This window comes from Podarcis pityusensis, assembly GCF_964106645.2.
Source record: "Podarcis pityusensis genome assembly, chromosome: 10".
Lineage (NCBI taxonomy): Eukaryota > Metazoa > Chordata > Lepidosauria > Squamata > Lacertidae > Podarcis > Podarcis pityusensis.
Genome location: NC_138035.1, coordinates 28,974,201 through 28,993,923, shown reverse-complemented (window position 1 = coordinate 28,993,923; position 19,723 = coordinate 28,974,201). Strand labels below are relative to the sequence as shown.

The 19,723-nt window shown below is 45.3% G+C and overlaps 1 protein-coding gene across 2 annotated transcripts in view; it reads left to right on the top strand.

Moving 5' to 3' along the window:
- The window catches only part of PVALB (parvalbumin), a 43,907-nt gene extending 28,503 nt beyond the window's left edge, over positions 1-15,404 (top strand). For both annotated transcript variants that reach the window (XM_080971868.1, XM_080971867.1), the window contains exons 2-5: positions 4,377-4,445; positions 8,147-8,279; positions 11,896-12,005; positions 15,186-15,404. In XM_080971868.1, coding sequence (XP_080827994.1) covers positions 4,385-4,445; positions 8,147-8,279; positions 11,896-12,005; positions 15,186-15,214 — 333 coding nt within the window. In that variant the 5' untranslated portion in view covers positions 4,377-4,384 and the 3' untranslated portion in view covers positions 15,215-15,404. The remainder of the gene's footprint in view (positions 1-4,376; positions 4,446-8,146; positions 8,280-11,895; positions 12,006-15,185) is intronic.
- Positions 15,405-19,723: the final 4,319 nt, after the last annotated feature.

The following is a 19,723-nucleotide window of genomic DNA, read 5'->3' as shown; positions in this document are numbered from 1 at the left end:
CCTTGGAGGAAGAATGAGATATAAATGTAATAAACAAGCAAACAAAAGGAGACCAAAGAATGATATGGCAAAACTGCACATGGAAATTTTGTTTGGAGAGCGACACAATTTAAAGGCGCTTCTGTGTTAGTGCCAGAAGCCTCAAAAATAAAATGGAAACATTGGAGTGCTTGGTACTAAAAGAGAATAGGTGTGTATCAGGGACCTGGTGGAACAAAGAGAAGTCAACAGAATACAGTTTTCCCTGGACATAAATGCTATAGAAAGGACGCAGAAGGGCATTCTGTGGCAGTGCTGCTCTTTATGCCAGAAAGGGGGTGAAGTCAATAAACTAGGAAGCTTATCATGAAGAAGGGCTTCCAAAGAATCACTGTGGATGGAAACAGCAGGCTCAGAAAAGTAATATAATATTGGGAGCCTACTGTCACCCCTTGACCACATTTCTGAAGGGAGGGAGAGAAAATAGAAAGAGTTACATGACTCCCCTCAGTGGTCAACACTTAGCAAATGCTGCCACACAATTTATTTTGATTTCCCGCAAAGCAAATGTTTTCTTTTGCTTTATGGGCTTCATTATCTTCTGCTGATTTTCAACATGGCATACAAAATTCTACTTTTCATCTTTGTAATTGCTTCGCTCACATGCATCTCCTGCTTTGGCTGCTATGTTCCTGCTTGTTCTTTTCTGGAATAAGTGTCCTTGTTTCTCCTCCTCTCTGTTATAAGTTCTCACTTCCAGAATGTGATTCCTTTCTCGTTTTGGGATCTGCTGCTCCTTTGCCCATGCTCAAATGGCTTCTTAAAACTCATTGTGTCTCCCTCCCCTCTCTCTGCCCAGCTTCCAACACTTTCTCCACTTTTCGCTGCTAAACACTTTTAGTATTAATTATTATGTATTTAATGCCCATCCCACCTTTTCTCCATGGAGCTCAAGGTGGAATACATGGTTCTTCCCTTCTTCATTTAATCCCCACAACAATCCTGTGCGGTAGGTTAGGCTGAGAGGCAGTGACTGGCCCAAGGTCACCCAGCTTTAATAATGTTTTATTTATTTTACAGCTCAATCACACACTGAGCTTTGTGGCCTAGTGGGGGATTTGAACCTCTAACCACTACCCCACAGTGGCTTAGGGATGATACCTTTGCAGATCAATATTTTGTTGTTTTAACACTGAAACACTGAGATTGCTGTGTGCGTATGTGCTTTACTTACTGATGTGTCTTGCTGTCTTATCTTTTATTCTACATTACCCTGTGTTCCTTTCGGAGGAAGGGCAATTTATAAAAGTAGTAAAGAAAGAAAAGAGTTAATCTGTTTATAAATGATATGATACGAGGTAAGTAATGAGATGGGCAGGTCTGCAGATTATTTGCAGTTGGGGGCGGAGTAAATTTCTGTTTCTTTCTCACCCAGTTTTGAGAGCTCTTTGCTATCAGAGAACCAAGCAGACAGGAAGAGCTCTCCAAGTTGGGTGAAAAGGAAACTATGGTCAAAAAAACAATGATATACACTTCCAAGCTTGTTTTCTCCTACTCTGGAAGGTAGGACTCGAACCAATGGCTTCAAGTTACAAGAAAGGAGATTCTGACAGTAAGAGCTGTTCAAGAGTGGAACACTCTCCCTTGGGAGGTTGTGAACACTCCTTCCTTGGAGGTTTTTAAACAGAGGTTGGGTGGCCATCTGTCATGGATGCTGTAGTTGCACTGCAGCGGGGTTGGACTAGATGACCCTTGGGTCCCAGCTCTAAGATTCTATGATTCTATGATTTTGTATACATGGGATGGTTCTGAACTGGCTGCCACTCATCAAGAAAAAAGATACTGATGTTTTGGTGGATATGTCACTCAGTGAGCAGTAGGTGTTTTGAAAAAATCAAATACTGAGTTGTATTCAGCTAACTTTAACCCACTGAAATTAATGACCAATGGCCATGTCTAATTTGGGTCTATTAATGTCAATAGGTCTACTCTGAGTAAACATTAGTTGAATGTTACCCTCTGTGTTGGGGGTCATTAGGAAATGATTGAAAATCAAATGCTGTGTTTCATATTGTGTTTATAAATATCTATAGCACATCTGAAATACTGTATCACATGGGCTTCTGATCACTTAATCTAAAAAAAGATATCCTATAGCTGAGAAAGATGCAGAGAAGGACAGCCATGATTATTAAGGAGTTGATTGCCCTTTTCTGAACCTACCCTAGTAGCAAAGGCTAAACCATTCTGAGCTTTTTAGTATAAGTTTAGGGTGGTTGCATGGTCAATATTTTTAAAATCTTGAGTGGTGAGCAGTAAGTGCATTTGTTGTTGTTTAGTCATCTTAGTTATTTTCGACTCTCCATGACTCCATGAACCAGAGCATGCCTTGGAAACTCTCACTTTCTTCTCAAAGCTTCTCCTTTTTTATGTCCATGGAGTTTTCTTGGCAAGTAAGTTTCATAGGGAGACATTTTTCTTGTCATATTAGAACTCAATGACACCTAATGAAAGTAAATGTGAGTAGATTCCTGTGGAACCCTCTGCCACAGGATGTGGGCTTTGAAAAGGACAAATTAATGGATGAAATTCATGGTTATTAGCCATGATAACTCAACAGATCCTCTATGACCAGAAGCAAATTGTCTCAATATCAGCTGCTGGAGGGCAACCGAGACAAATGTCTCCATGCCCTGTTTGTGAACTTCCTAGAAACACATGGTTTATTCACTGTTTGAACGCTGAACGAGATAGATCCCTTGGCATGATCCAAAAGCCTATGAAGTAGTAGACTCTTGTGAACCCCAATGCTATGCATATTTACTCAGAAGGAAGCCACACTGTATTCACTGGGGTTTTACGCCTCAGTCCAGGATAGCAGTTTGGATCCTAGAGCACACGGGAGATGCTGTTGTTCACCTGTAGGTTTTCTACCGTTTCCATTGCTGGTTTGCTAACAGGTGGAACCACCGCAAGGTGACTGGATGGGAAGAAGCAGGTGGTGTTGGTGGGGTTGTACTTTATATTACTGTGCAGAAAGAGGGATTTGGAAAGGTGTGCAGGGCTGGGGGAAAGCTATACCTGCAGAAATCCTCTCCTTTCTCTAGAATCAATAAACAAAGTCTCCTACTTAGAGCAGGGGGACTTTGACTGGAGGGCTTGGGTTCAAATCTTCACAGTGATAGTGAACTTTGGCCAATCAGTAAGCTCTGTTTAAAAAAAACAACGGGGGGGGGAGAGTTAAGCTCCACCACAAAACTACTTTATGGATTTGTTGTGAGGATTCATTGGGAAGGAAGGAGAGGAGAATCTATGGCCCTCAACCTAGAGATACATCCTACATCCCTCCCTCCCATCCAGGACAGAGGTATCAGTCCCAACCTAGATGCAGCTATATATTTTAGAGATAGCTGATAGATAGATGATAGTTCGACATAGCTCTTTTCCATCTTAGATGTATATAGAGATATACAGTGGTACCTCGGGTTACAGATGCTTCAGGTTACAGATGCTTCAGGTTACAGACTTTGCTAACCCAGAAATAGTACCTCGGGTTAAGAACTTTGCTTCAGGATGAGAACAGAAATCGTGCTCCGGGGGCACAGCGGCAGTGGGAGGCCCCATTAGCTAAAGTGGTGCTTCAGGTTAAGAACAGTTTCAGGTTAAGAACGGACCTCCGGAACGAATTAAGTTCTTAACCCGAGGTACCACTGTAGATAGATCCCTCCCATCCTAGATAGATAGCCACCCCTTTCATCCTAGCTTTCATCTATCTATAGATAGATATCGCTCCAGTCCTAGATATAAATCTAGAAACCCTCCCATTCAAGATAGGGATGTGTCTATAGACATCGCCATCCCTCCCATCTCCATCAAGAGATGCTCCAAAGGCAGTCCTGTCTTCCTCTGGTTTTTTTGTCCCACCACATTATTTTTCCCTGGACCGGCCGACAGGTTGACCTTGACATGACTGTCTCTCGCTTCCTGTCTGCAACTCTTTCCCGCCACGCCAGGTGCTACTTGGGACTGCGGATGCAGAGAAAGTACCCAAACCTCTTGCCCCGGCCACAACCCCTTTAGCCTGCACCGGCCCCTCTCTTTTTTTGCAAACTGGTGCTCGTCTGGCAGAGAGATGCACACACACACACACACATACACACAGCCTCGTGGCTCTTTTCGTTCTGCTGCTGCTGCTTCTGCTTGGAGCTGGCACCCCTCCAGCCCTTCTCCCCGTGTGCCATCCCCGCCCGGCACTGCAGTTTTGGTCATATGAGCAGAAATGATGAGGAGGGCACTCCCCCCTCCCTCCCTCCCTCCCTCGCTTTCCGCCCCCCTCCCCACACCCTCCTCTCCCGTCTTCTTCTTCTTAAATCTTTTGGCACTTTCCCTCCCAACAGTTGCAAGGATGGCGATGACTGACGTGCTCAGCGCTGACGATATCAAGAAGGCGGTGGCAGCCTTTGCAGGTGAGCCACGCCGGAGACTTCCAAGTACCGGCGGGATAGATGGGGTGGCCGGGGGGCGGGTTGGGGGAGGCATTGCGGAGAGTGGGACGCATATCTTCCAAAGTCCGGCCCAAGGAGATGCGGAGAGAAGGGGGCGGTTGGGGTTTTGCAAGCGCAGATTGCCAATCTGAGCCGGTCCAAGTCCGGGGCTCACGTCCTCCTCTGCTTGCTAACTTCCTCGGAACACCTCTAGCAAGGCAAGGCAATGCTTCGTTGATTTTACCGCTAAGATCCCGGAGAATCCACTGCGGGAGGGCTCTGCGCCGCAGCTAGCGGAGAACTCCCCATCTTTGGACAGCCCCAAAGATTGGCATAGGGAGCCCTGAGTAATCTGGAGCCCTTCTGGCAGCAAGGCAGCACCCCACCCCCCACCCCCAGCTACGACCTCCCCTCCTTATCCATCTTTCCAAGGACTCGCATCCCTTGCTCTGCTTGTGTCTGCTTTTCAAGATGCATAACTTTTTAAAGATATTCCGTGGGTTTCAGTCATGCGGGGCTGCGGGTGTGGTGGCTGCAAAGGTCCAAACTTCGCCTGCAAGAGAGGCTTCCTCCCCGCTTTTTGAACATACAAGCTGCCGTCCACGGTTCAGGACTGTGGGCAGGACAGGGTTAACTCAAGGGTCTCGATCCACCACCCACCCACCCCGGCTGCAGGATTTGGCAGCCCCACTGCTTAGATGTGAGACAGGGACCTTCCCATTTCCCACTCGGACAGCTCCCTCCTTGGAAGCACGCCTTCGGTCCCAAGTCAGGGTCTGGAGGCATGTGAGGTCACCGCCTTGCTGAAGCTAAGCAAGCCAGGGTCTGGCCAGTGCCTGGGTTGGAGGAGACTTCCTGGGAGCCACATCTACGCCGCTTTGGGTTCCCTTATGGAAGAAAGGTGAGGGTCTGAATAAAGGTCAATGAAGATCATTGGCCTGGGAAGAGCCATAGCTCAGTGGCTAGAGTGCCTGCCTTGATTGCAGAAGGTCCCAGGGTCGGTGCTTGCTCCGGCATCTCCAGGTAAATCTGGGCGAAATTCCTGTCTGTGCTGCCAGTCCGTGTAGACAATATTGAGCTCGAAGAACCAATGGTTTGACTCCGTGTAAGGCAGCTTGCAATGACAGAACTGAACAGAGAAACCTTTAATTCGGCCCTGTCCACACACATACGCACACTAACGCCAAGGTTGCAGGTTCGATCCCTGTATGGGACAGCTGCATATCCCTGCATTGCAGAGGGTTGGATTAGATGATCCTCAGGGACCCTTCCAACTCTGCAATCCATGATACCCTCAAACATGTGGGCATGCAAAACCAGGATCACAAGGCAGAGACACCCCAGTTAGGCCAGATCCACCTTTCCCAGGTGTCTGTAGCTCTCCGAAGCTTAGCGCCTGCACAAGATATTTGCTTTGCCCAGCTATCTGTGTTCTAAGCAACTTCCAACCAACAGGACATTTCTGGCCTCGACCCGAATGTACATGCTACAACCCACCTCCCCCCCCCCAACCCTAAACCACTACGATGTCCTCTTTGCCTCCTTCTCCTTCTCACGCGGCGACCTTGCCGAGAACGCCCAAGCCAAGGGCTGAGCTCGGAAGGAAACTCATCGCAGTAGCAGCCCAAAAACTCGAAGGGAAGGCGAGCTGGTCTGCAAATCGCTTTAGTCCTTGGCACTTCATTGCTCTCGCAAGTCTGGCTCCCGCGGGAAATACGGGCCAATATGAAGACCAGGCTGATTCCCCACCCCGCTCCTCTCTCCCTCTTTTTCATTCACTGATTCTCTCTTGATTTGCATGCAGCGGCGGACAAAGGCTGCTGCCCACATCAAAGGAGGCCGGCCTAATCAGGGCACTTCTTAGAGGTCACTGCGTTCGATTTCCCTAGCGCCTCCCCCGGATTTAGAGCCCTTGGCGAGACGGGTCTCGAAGTTTCATTTCAGAAGCGTTTAAGCTTCTGATGTCCTTTATTTGCAAGAGTGAGAAAAAGAAACACTGTGCTGTGCTACAGCAGTCTCTGGGTAACTGCCCTAAATAATATGCATACCAAGGAATGATAAGGGGGGAAGCCTTTGGAGAAAACCTTGATCTATCAGCACACCTGACTACGAGTTGTGGGGCTATTTATTATCTCTATTCCACTTCCTCCACCACCCCGCTGCTTAGGTGTGCAGGGCAGGAGGCAGACTCAAAATATGACAAGTAAAACAGCAGGCCTCTGTTGTCTTCCCTGGCAGCAGGGCTGCTACAGTGATGCTTAGGGGAGGGAGGTGTGTTTGAAATGTTGTGTCTTCCACCACCCCTTGCTCCCAGGTCATACCACATTCAGAGCTACCCGAGTCACCCTTTTTCAAAAGCCTGTCTTTTCTGTCCTATCTCTGCTTTACAAATGTGCCTGTCTCATGGACAGCCAGCGAGGACCAGAAAAATGTCAGTCTCGGTTCCTGAAATGTGTGTGTTGGTTGTGGGTGAGGATATAACCGGGCCAATGAGCTAGAATACCTCTGGGAGTCTCTTCCAAATAAAGTCAAAGTCACCCTTGGCTTATATTTAAGTTGTATCTCTCACCCACCACCCAGCCCAAGATGTCCAATTGCTTCAAACCATTGGGAAACACAGGACAGAAATGCTATAATAAAATCAATAATTTCCACCACTCTCGGCCACAAAAGTGACTAGCCCACAAATATTTCTTCTAGGTTCCCAGCTCACACAGACCTCTGTTAGACATTTGTGGCACATCAAGCATGAAACTCTTGATCTCAGGGTTGTGGGATCGAGCCCCAACTGGGCAAAAATATTCCAGCATTGCAGGAGGTTGGACTAGATGACCCTCAGAGTCCATTTCAACTTTACAATTCTATTATTTTCTCAACAGCCCCAAGGGGGATGGGTGTGGGGCAGAAACTAGTTACCTTCCAGATTACCATAGTCATTCTGGTGCAGTTTCCCAGTTATGTCCATGGTGTTAGACAATGCAGCAACTTTGCTAAAGCTTAGAAGCTCTGGTTCTATTCACTATTTGGATAGAACACTACTTGGGACTCTCAAGGATCCTGCTATTGAGCTCCATAACTGAAGAAAGGAGACATATTTGTTGTAATCCTCTCTGATACTTAGTTGCGCCTCCGTCAACAGGGAGAGAAGGGAATCTATGCATATGAATTCTCTGGTGCTTTGCAAGCTCCAACAACAAATTGCAGGCACTTTGCAAGGCCTGACAATCAACTGATTGTCACCAGAGGCCAAAATGGATCACCTGATGTCATTGTGACATTGGGTGAATGACAGGTGAGCAGAGCTGCCCACTTGTCAAACTAGGCCCACAGGGTGGGAGAGACAAGGAGCTAGCCTTTCAAACAGATCTATTTCCTGCTCCGATATAGATAATAATTTTCTCTGTACTTAGCTGCCTGCCACAGAATGCGTGAACTGACTCCACTGGAAAGCACTGCATTTGAAATGATTTGTGGTGCCAGACCTACGGTGGCCCATTCGCACATGCAAGCATCCACTGGTGTTGTTGCTGTCACTACCAATGAGCAGGCATGAATTAACCAACCCCATGCCATCTGAAAAGTGAAAGATGAATGGGCCTGTTTACAGAGTTAAGGTTGCTAAAGTGCCTTGTCAGCCACTCTAAAACTGAGGTGCCCTCTTCAATTCTCCATCTTTCCTGCAGCTGCCGATTCTTTTAACTACAAGAAGTTCATTCAGCTGGTGGGATTGAAAGCTAAGAGCAAAGAAGATGTGAAGAAATGTTTCCACATTCTGGACAAAGATAAAAGCGGTTACATTGAGGAGGATGAACTAAAGTAAGGAAAGATTTGTGTTCCTCTCATATACCAACTAAAATATGGGTTGTAGAAATAATGTGCAGCATGGACTGGTCTTAAACATTTCAGCATCTGGTCATATCAATATATGCACTGAAGATGTTAAGCTACCAGCCATCATATGACTAATATCAGCCAACAGAAAAGACAATATCCACATGCCCCCATACCTAAACATTAATTGATCTTTTTGCTCCCCACCCTCAAAATATTTTGTTTTCACTTATTTATACAAGGAGAAGCAATCAACAATCAACCATCACACCCACCCCCAGCAGAAGCACCAAACTTTTAAGTCATTTCAGTTTTTAATCAAAGATAACATTCCACAGGTTGCCATGCATCCTTGGAAGCCTATAACAATGTTCTATTGATGTTGCATATGTAATAAAACAGTTTGACCAAGCTGTGGGAGGCGGTGGAGGACAGGGGTGCCTGGCGTGCTCTGGTCCATGGGGTCACAAAGAGTCGGACATGACTAAATGACTAAACAACAACAACAATGTGATAAAACTATGCCGGGTTAATCAGAAAGTAGTAGTTTTCTTTTCTGTTCAACTCTCTTGGACAAGGGTTGTCAGTTTCTCCAGTAATATTACCAGTAAGTCCCAGAGTTGTGAGATCCAGAACGCAAATGCAGTAAGTCTGCATTTAGTGTCTTCCAATACCTTGCAATAGTAAGCCAAACTCAGTCATCAGGTGAGTAATGAGATCCTTGTGGGAAAGTTGTGGAACAGTTTCTGAATAGTTGTTTGTTTATATTTGTATACTGTCCTTCATCCAAAGATCTCAGGGCGGTTCACAGGAATAAAACCATAAAGTGCATAATAAAAACAAGAACAAAACAAGCCAATAGCACACACACACGAAAAACACACACATTTAAATGATGTAGGATGTTAATCAGCCAAAGGCCTTGCTGAAAAGGGACATTTTTGTGTGGCACCTAAAGGTGTATAATGAAGGTGCCAGACAAACCTTGCAGAGAGCATTCCACAATTGGGAAGCCACTGCAGAAAACTCATGTTCCTCTTGTGAAGGAGGCACATGAAGAAGGGCCTCTGATGATAATCTCAGGGTCTGGGGTGGTTTATATGGGGAGAGGCAATCCTTTAGATATTGCAAGTGGTTCTGAGCTGTTTAAGTGCCATTTTAGGACCCAAAAGGATATCTTGTTTTGTGATAAGGCCTGCTTTATGAAAAATTGTTGTCACTTGTCCAACCAGGATAAGCTAAGTTTATTCAATGTTCTTGACTGGTGAAATACAACTAATGCAGATCCAAGAGCTCAACCAAGAGTAAGAGCCAGTGATTTTAAATTCAGTTCTGTAGCCAGACATGGGGGAAGAAAGGCTAAGGTTACATCCTAAGTCATCCAAAGGGCTCTCATCCTAAGGGTAATCCTAAATCAGGTGTGGGGAACCTTTGCCCCTCAAGATGTTCCTGAACTACAACTCCCATCATCCCTAGCCATTGACCATGCTTGCTGGGGCTGATAGGAGTTGTAGTTCAGGAACTTCTGGAGGGCCAAAGGTTCTCCATTCAAGTCCTATGTCAAAGAATCATATACTTGGAGGAATCTTGTAGGCCATCTTGCCCAACCTTCTTGAGGCTGGAAATCCAAAGCAAGAGCATCTCCAGGAGTTGGATGTCCAGCTTCTGCATGAAGACCTCTGGGGAGGGAGACTCCCACCCCCAGTATTTAGTTTCAACATCAAACTGTTCTTGCTTTTTAGAAGTTTCTCTTAATGATCAACCAAAATCTACCCTCATCTCACAGAAGCCCATTAGGTATGCCCTGCCCTCCAGGGTACTGGAAAACAAGTCTTTGTTCTCTACAGTGGGACAATCCTTCAGGTATTGGAAGAGTGTCATCATGTCTCCCCTCTCAGTCTTTTCTTCTCCAGCCTAAATTTAGCCTATTTAGAAGTAAGTCCATTGAGTTAAATCAGGCTTACTGTTTAGGACTGCAGCCTAAATTTATTTAAACATTTTAATAACATTTCATGTTAATAGAAAAAAATTAAAAAGTCAGTGTCAAGTGCTGATTGGGTTGGAGTTGTTTGCCTTCTTACTGGATCAAATATTGCCTGCATGTTATTTTCCCTTATATCTTTGCAAGTAAGAGGGCTTTAGCCTTTTTATTTTTTAGATGAAAGATGAAAATTCAAGGAAGGGGATCTGGATTATCCCCTGAGGGGGTCTTGCAGCCCTTGCCCCCACCCAGCTACAGCCCTGCTTGCAAGGGCTGAGCTCATGAAGTAAGCACTTAAAAAGAAGAGTATTCTCAAAAGAGAACGGATGGAAGGAATCTGTAACGTGGCTTGAAATAACTGCTGAAGCATCTGAAATAGAGCTTTCCCTTGTGAGACTCTCTTCCACCTGAAGCAGCCTCATGTGACAATTTCCTCTCTTTCAGCGACATTAGGAAGGTCACCCTCACAAGGCAGGACAGGGCCAACTGTTCCTCTCCATGTTAGCCTGTTGTGCTTGAGCTCAGTAACGGACAGAATGAGAGCAAATCAACTCAATCCAGGCAAGGCAAAGGCAGAGGTAGAGGTGTTGATGGTGGTTCTTGGGGGAAATGCTGCTTTGTGAAAAGGGTCGCACCCCTCCTTAAGTTTGCAGGTTAAGGGGCGCTCTTAGCTTCAGATGTTCAGGTGACAACTCTAGCCAGGAGCGTGTTCCCTCACCTGTGGTTGATCTGCCAGCTGTACCCTTTCCTAGAGACCAGGGACTTAGCCATTGTTATGCATGTTATAGTAAACCACTCAGCTTGACTATAGGAACATGCCTTCTATGAGGCTCTTCTTGAAGACAATTTGGAAACATCAGGTGGTCCAGAAGGAGGCAGTGTGACCTTTACATGGTACTATCCATGGGGGGGGGGGCATGGTGTAACACTGATCCTCTGAAAGCTCCACTAGTTCCTTGTCCAGGAGTAGCCAGTTGTTGTGGGACAACAACACTCATCATCCCCACCTAGGGTAGCCAGTGGACAGGGGTTATGAGAGTTGTACTCTGACATCTGGAAGGCACCACATTGGCTACCTTTATACTAGTCTGCTTCTGGGCTAAATTCAAGCACTAGTTTTGACCTTGAAAGCCCTTTGAAATTTATCCCATATACAACACACACCCCTATAAATTGAGATGTTGCTCCAGATGCCACCATCATCTGAAATGATGCCACCTGCGGCCAGAAATTGGTATTTTGTTTTATTTTTATGATTATGCCTGAAGTATGGTATTCCTTCACCAAATAGACCTGCAGTACAAACCCCAAGGCCTTTCAGTATCTGGTGGGTGTGCATTTGCTCTACCTGACCCTTACATATGGCTTAATTCCTGTTCTGCCATTTTTAGTGCTGCCCTACTTTTTTATTGTGAAATATTTTAAAAACGGAACAAAATTATGTTTGATTGTGTTTTTATTCTGTGCTTTGAACCACTTTGGAGCACCTTTCAGAGGAAAAGCTGTCTGTACATTTAGATAGCAAATATGTGCTACACGCATGAAATTTAAAAACTGGGTAACTCAAGAGTCCTCATGAATTAGCTTCCTCTCCCCCTCCCCCATTCTTCTCATTGATAGGTTTGTATTGAAGGGCTTTACCCCTGATGCCAGGGACCTGACTGATAAAGAAACCAAGGAATTCTTGGCCGCTGGAGATAAGGATGGAGATGGCAAAATCGGTGTTGATGGTAGGTGCTTTGCCCTGGAGAGTTCAAGTGTAACACCAGCGGGTCAGAAATAATACCAAGAACAACCATGCATTGAAAAGGAATGATTTTCAAAATGCATGCTGAAACACAAGAAACAAGACACAAGAAAGATGTTAATTCAGTAATTTGATACTCCTGTTGCCCCAAGACATCTAGTTTCCAAGGTGGTTGTCCACTGTGTCTCTGCCATCTCCTTCCAAGCAGTCATTCTGCCACATCATTGCACTGGAAGTTCTTCTTCTTCTTTGGCGATCACTCTTAGCCAAGTAAGATTGTCTTCCATAAACACGGTTTAAACAGTGAGTCCGTAAGTGACTGTGGAGGCCAATTCTGGTTCCACATGTCCTTCCACAGTGGGGACATTGGTTTCTGGGTGGGAGTTGATCACGGTGTGGATTTGCCAAGCGTGTCTTCCTCTTAGCACGTTTCTCCCTTGCATCCTGAGTTCGAGCGTCTTCCAAGCGCATGACACCTTTGGTAAAGGCTGTTCTCCAACTGGAGCGCTCGTGGGCCAGTGTTTCCCAGTTGTCAATGTTTATACTACATTTTTAAAATTTGCCTTGAGACAGTCTTTAAACCTATTTTGTTGACCACCAGCATTGCGCTTTCCATTTCTAAGTTCGGAATAGAGTAGTCGCTTTGGAAGACGATCATCAGGCATCTGCACAACATGACCAGTCCAACGAAGATGATGTTGAAGAATCATTGCTTCAACACTGGTGATCTTTGCTTCTTCCAGTACACTGATGTTAGTTCGCCTGTCTTCCCAAGTGCAATCATTTCCACTGCAAAGGTGCAGCAGGACACTCACCTCTCTTTGCAGAAGGCTGCCCACTGTATCACTGCAAGAGTCGTGGCTTTGGGTACACATCCTTTGGGGCAGAACAGTCAATCATGCAAACATATACCTCAGAGAGTGAGTTCCTCTCATTCTGTCATTGTCTAAAGAGTCTCCTGGGTATAAGGGTGAGGTGTATCTCCATTTTGAATCCAGAACAAAAGTGGGGTACAGTTATCAGAAGGTGACAAATGCTAGTCTAAAGTGATGGGACTTGGGTGAAAAGGCAGGCTTCAGGGGAAAAGCACAGCTGACTTCAGACATGAGGGGAACCTTGACAAAGCACTGTGTGATAGGCCTCCTCCTAGCCCAACAAGTCCTGACAAGCTTACTTGGCAATGGCAGAAGAATCATGTCTTAGCCACCATTTTAATTTCCTACAATGCCCCAGAGTGTCTGCTTTGGATCTCTCCTCTCTCTCAAGAACTCTGTCACATGTTTAGCATAATCTGGCTTAGAATGCAGTCTCAGTTTAAGCAAATCCTTCATTATTTGTTTGCAAATCCATATGAAACTTCCAGGGTTGAATCTGGGCTGTGGTATCACTCTCCTTATCATGCACCATCTGGGCATCTGAAATACTGCTTAAAGTTGTGGTCTTTGCTTGCTGATTCTGCCTGTCAGGGCACAAGGGAAGTGACCTCACAGAGTTCTCTCTAGCAAGTTTACAGGAAAGCTCTGTGAGCCTCAGCCCTTTCATGTGCCTATCTGGCAAAACATGTATTGTTGTTTTGACTGCATAAAATATCCCACAGAGCACTGCTACATTGTGGGCATTGGAGGAAACTAAAAATGTGGCTCCTAGACCAAGTCAGGCAGCCCAGGGCAGGTGTCAGCACCAGTGGGTCCTAGCAGCTGCCAAAGGGTCTGAGCAAAGAGCTAATGCCAGTTCACATGCAGTTGGCAATTTAGCATCATTGCCACCTTTGCTACCCACAGCTGAGGGTGAAGAATGTGAAGTAAAGCAAAGGGACATGGCTTTAGATTCCTGCTGTTGATTAAACTGCCAGGACAGCATGTAGGTATATGTGTTAGGTATATGCATACATTGCAAAAAAGACACCTTCCTCCACCCTTCTGGCTCTACTGTGACCATGTTTGTATTCTTGTGCCATCACCTCTTTCCATGAAGCATACCAGGGGAAATGCATGATTCATAAATCTAGGTCATATTGGTGTACTAGAAACAGGAGTTGGCATGTGTCCCAGAGCCAGCACTTCAGTTGTGTCTTTGGCCATAGGAACAGAGAGAGACATGTCATGTGCTGATCTGGCAGTCTTCCATGGCCATTAAGAGGCAAAAACGAGTCCAAGAAGGAGATGGCGATCTACTAAGGTGGCCCTTCCAAACAGATCTCTAAGCAAGCCAATAAAAGTCAGTCTAGATGGGCCTCTCAATTTGCATAGTGACTAGGAAATGGGGGTGTCAATATTGTTAGGAGCTATCGTCTCTAACCTTTTCCTGGTTGCTTTGAATTGGGTGGTGTGTGTGCCCACTTCTGCCCTAAGATTCCACAGAGGTAAGGAGAACAGCTGAGAAACCAAGGAGAAAGTGAGGCACACACAAAACCCACAGGAACATGCTGTGGAGATGCAGGCCCCCCGAAAAATTCAATCCTGTGGACTACAGGGTACTCCTTCAGAAGTAGCTTCCCTGCAGAGAAGGTACTTGTGAAGTACCACTCTGCAGGATTCAAGCGACCTATTCTCAGCACAATGGTGGTGATGGGGAGAGGCTGCACCTTCTTCCCCACCCTGCTCCTTGCCTGACCATATGTTTAACTGTGAACCCTAATTAAACATTAGCCCAGCCCTCAGGTCGATGCAGACTGAGGCTCCCCCAGGTCAGCCCAGCTTGCAGGGTGGGAGCTGTGTACAGACCTAACAATTCCAAATCTCTTGCATCCCATCCTGGCAACTTAACTGGGGGTGGGACTAGATAATCCTTTCGGTCAACTCTACAATTCTATGAATTGTCAGGAAATGACAAAGTGAAATAAGTGCTTTTTGACTGAGTAAAGAGAAATAAAACCTACCACCTCCAGATGCTTTGGACTACAACTCCCATCAGCTCTAGGCCCCACAACTATGCTGACTGGGGCTGATCATGGGAGTTTTAGTCCAAAACATTGGAGAGGGGATCGGTTTGGTGCAGACTGCCTTAAAACATTTACTCCCTTATTGTGCTCCCAACACCAGTGAAATTGGTGATTTGACAACTGGATCTCAGAAGACATGAACAACAAGGCTGGTCCTTTTCATCACAGCCCTCGTAGGGTTCAGACTTGACTGTCTCCTCTTCCTCTCTCTTTTTCCTCCAGAATTCTCAACCTTGGTGGCTGAAGCATAAAGGCATTGACCAATCTCAACCCTTCATGCACCCTTCATTGCCTGATTCCAACTGTTTTTTGCTGACCTCCTTGGTTCCTCTTCTATTTATTTATGTTATTTTATACTCCAACTCTGTTCCTTGCAGCCCTGCAACTCTGTAAATTGTGCTGAAAGATGCTGTTAAAATAATAAAGGTCACATCAATCTGGGCTCCATTTTCCTTGCCTTTCACATGTGCTTCATTTTATTCCGACTTGAAAGGATGGAGGGAAGGCAAAGAAAAGAAGGATGAGGTTAGGGACATAATCCTCTTGGCTATCTGGATACCCCTTTGCCGAAGCAGCTCAGGCTGGTATAAGGTCAGCAGCACCGAGGAAATTATTTCAGTAGGGATATGCCAATGGCAAATGATTTAATCTCATTTCACTTTGCGGCAAGACTGATTTCATACTCTCCCAGATACGCGCACTCATGCGCACGCGCACACTTAGCCTTGACAAATCTCTAGTGATAGCAATTACACAACTTCATTTGGCAGCTGATTCCTTTGATTTAACTGTTCTTGAAGCTGTAAAACATGTTTTAATGGCTTGCCTCGGATTTCCCCCCAAACATTTTTTAAAATGCTCAGTAAATCTTCCCCAATACATTCAGCACATTACATTTCCCAAATGCAGGGAGCCATATGAACAAAAAGGCCATACAGCTACATCAGTCTGTGTCGATCAAACTCAAATATCGTTTCACAAATGGCTGTAATGCAGCCATTTCTAGGACGGGAAACAGAGTGTGTCAACGAGTAGTACTAGTTAGTCGCTTAGGACAGGAAATAAAGTGACTCATGCTATGAAGAAATTTAGATGATTAGAAAAGAAATCACTTCACTGAGACCTCAGCATAACTAGTAACACTCCTGCCCCATGAAAAAATAATGTAGGGTTCTTTTTATCCTTGACAACAAGCAAGGTTTTGCTTTTAAATCTGATCCAATATAAAGGCTGTTTCTGAAGCTGGAAAGCAGCTTCTTCCTGGATCCTTGCTACTGTTCTGCAGCAACGAAGCATAAGTGCTATTGTCAGAAACCTGGAAAAGGGAATTATTTTCTCCACTGCTTCCATTCTCCAGCACAAGGGCTCATAGCTCCTTGGTACAGTGGTACCTCAACACCGTCCCTGCCTGTTAGAATGATGTCAGAATGAAGTTAAGTGGTTTTAGCAGCAATGATATAAAGGTGTATGTAAAAATGGATTGTTAACAGGTGAGAATCTAAAGTTATAATATATTAAGTTAAAGGATTAAGACAAAAACAAAGAGGGAAAGGAACTGCTGAATTAACTAATAGAACTGGAATACAAAAAAGGGAGGTGTGAGGAAGTCAGGGAAGTAAGGAAATGAAATGTAAGGTATGGAAAGATCGATGTGTTTTTTAAGTGTTTTTTATCTTTTTTCTGTATTTTGTATTTTTTTCTTTTTTATTTTTTTCTTCTTTTTATCTATGTAATCTTTTCTTTGAAACTTTAATAAATATCATTTAAAAAAAAAAAAACACCGTCCCTGCAGAGGGCATTAAGATACACATTTGTATAATTTTTAAATTTGCCTTTATTCTGAAAAAAATACAATACAAAATTGCATATAAAATTGTGTGTAAAAGATCAATACATAACAGTATACTGACATTCTAAGAAACCTCTCTCTCATTCCTTCAATTACTCAGTAATGAATGTAATATCTACAGCATCACTTAATCAATCCACTCTTGATGTAATGCACAACTGTGTTCAAACTATTTAATATACAGGGGTACCTCAGGTTACATACGCTTCAGGTTACAGACTCCGCTAACCCAGAAATAGTACCTCGGGTTAAGAACTTTGCTTCAGGATGAGAACAGAAATCGTGCTCTGGCAGCGCGGAGGCAGCAGGAGGCCCCATTAGCTAAAGTGGTGCTTCAGGTTAAGAACAGTTTCAGGTTAAGAACGGACCTCTGGAACGAATTAAGTACTTAACCCGAGGTACCACTGTATCTGCTACTTTGCTATCTCACCAACCATCTGAGGCTTCTCCCTACTCTGTGAGCTGCAGGCTCAGAACATTCACATGGAGGTCCACCATGACACAGCGCCTAGCCAAGAACTACTTAACATTTTTTGCATGGGGTACAGATTTGACTACTCGGCAAGCCAGAACGAATTCTTTAGTTCAGCATTGGCCATTGTCACAACAGTCTCCTTCTCTTGAACCTTGCCACTTGTCTCTCATGGCTGAATGATTCCCCTCGACCTCAGTCCTCCTCTCCAGCCTTTGCTCAGTGCCCCACATAGGGCAAGATGCATCAGAGTGATGAGAGAAGCACAGCTATCAATAGCACATTACAGAGTACCCAAAGACCGGAAGGACAACCCCATCCCATCAAGCTCTGGTGAAAATGTAACAGTTCTGCAGACTGTTGAGGAGTTTGTGGAACCAAACAAAGCAGAGCTGTGTGGATCTGCCACATACCTTGCACAGGAAGCGCCTCAATTGCTACGGTGCAAACGTATCTGTGCGCCACATGGCTAAAGCAGCCAGATAGGGTGAGCCATCATGGGCCATGCCGACTGCAACTGGGAGTCCAACAGCATCTGAAGGACCACAGATACCCCAGGTTTGATTTGAAGAATTCACTAAAAAATATTAGCTTAAAATTAAAGAATAAAATACAGAGGAAAACAACAACTAGCTTTTTTAAAAATGCAGATAAAAGCAGCACAAAACAAAGACAAAATTGGGAAGATAAAAAAAGGTATTCATCTAGCACTGGAGAGGAATCAGGAGAGATGCAAGGTGAGCAGCCCTGGAAGAAGCCTTCTACAAATGGGGCACCACCACTGGGAAGGCCCTTTCCCCATTGTAGTGTCTCGGCTCAGATGACACGGTGCCTTTAAGGTCTCCTAATAAGACTTTGTCCTGTTGCAGAATGAGCCATCCCATGTCATAATATCCTTGTTTCAGAGGAGCAGTGTGTCATGCGACTACCCAGGTTGCTGCAACACTGCTCCTCCTGATGCAATGCAGACTTTGCTAATACAGTCAGTAGCTCTTTGCAGTACAGATTACGTGCAGCACCACACATGCAATGTGCAAATGGCTTTCGGATTTGTGCTAGTGTGGATTTCAGCCTGACGGTGCATCTACATGACACACCTCCCTATTATTTTTTAAACTCCCCCCCAAAAAAACCAAAATCTGTGGCACCCAAAAGAATTGCCTGGGGTCACAATAACCTTCCCACCCCATTAACCACCTCCACCCCACAAACACACACACTGTGCCAGTTCTCCAATATGTTACCGCTTTAAAGTCGCTGGTCTGTGTAATCATAAGGTGCAGACTCAGCATCCTCTTGAACGTTCTCCCCTTCCTCATAGGCAGATTTAAACCTACACACCCACAAATATGCTGATCTTCACTACACCTTACTAAGGCCATTGCCTTAGGTGACCACCTCACCTTTCCTCTCCTCATAGTTAGGCTGCCTCACACCAGAGGCCCCTCCAGACCAGATTTAAACTTTTGTTTTACTGCAGGTATATTCCTTGACATGTCACTGAGGGTACTTGCTTCCCAGCAGCCCATTTATTGAGCCTTCAGCCTGCTTTGTTTGCAGAGAGATTAGATTATATTGACTATTTAATGATTAATCACTCTAATTTGCTTGTGGGGAGACTAGTGAGAGCCAGTGTGGTCTAGTGTTGGACTAGGATCTGGGAGGTAAAGGTAAAGGGACCCCTGACCATTAGGTCCAGTTGTGGACGACTCTGGGGTTGCGGCGCTCATCTCGCTTTATTGGCCGAGGGAGCCGGCGTACAGCTTCCGGGTCATGTGGCCAGCAGGACTAAGCCACTTCTGGCAAACCAGAGCAGTGCACGGAAATGCAGTTTACCTTACTGCCGGAGCGGTACCTATTTATCTACTTGACTGCTTGCTTTCGAACGGCTAGGTTGGCAGGAGCAGGGATTGAGCAACGGGAGCTCACCCCGTCGCAGGGATTCGAACTGCTGACCTTCTGATCGGCAAGCCCTAGGCTCTGTGGTTTAACCCACAACACCAGGATCTGGGAGAGCATGGTTCAAATCCCCACTTCACCAGAAAGGTCACCGGGTAACCTTCGGCCAGTCACTTCCTCTCTGGGCTCATCCAGGCTTCCTTTTGTACTGTGTTTCTAGGCACAGGCCTGAGCTTTAAAGCTCCATGTTCAAGTACATGGTTTTTTTTTGTCCTGGCACTTTCCCTGTGAAAACCTGCTCTTTACTGCTGAATTGGAAAACCTAGATTGCCGTTTGTTCTGATTCAGCATTAAAGAGTGTATTTTATTGTGCGGAAAGTGCCCAGGCAAAAAAGATAAACACTCAGACTCAGTTCTTTAAAGTGCAGACCTCTGCCTAGGAAGCGCTGGGCAAAAGGTAGGTGTGGATGAGCCCGCAGTCTAACCTACCTCACAGAGTTGCTGTGAGGATAAAATGAGGTGTTGGAGAACCATGTAAGC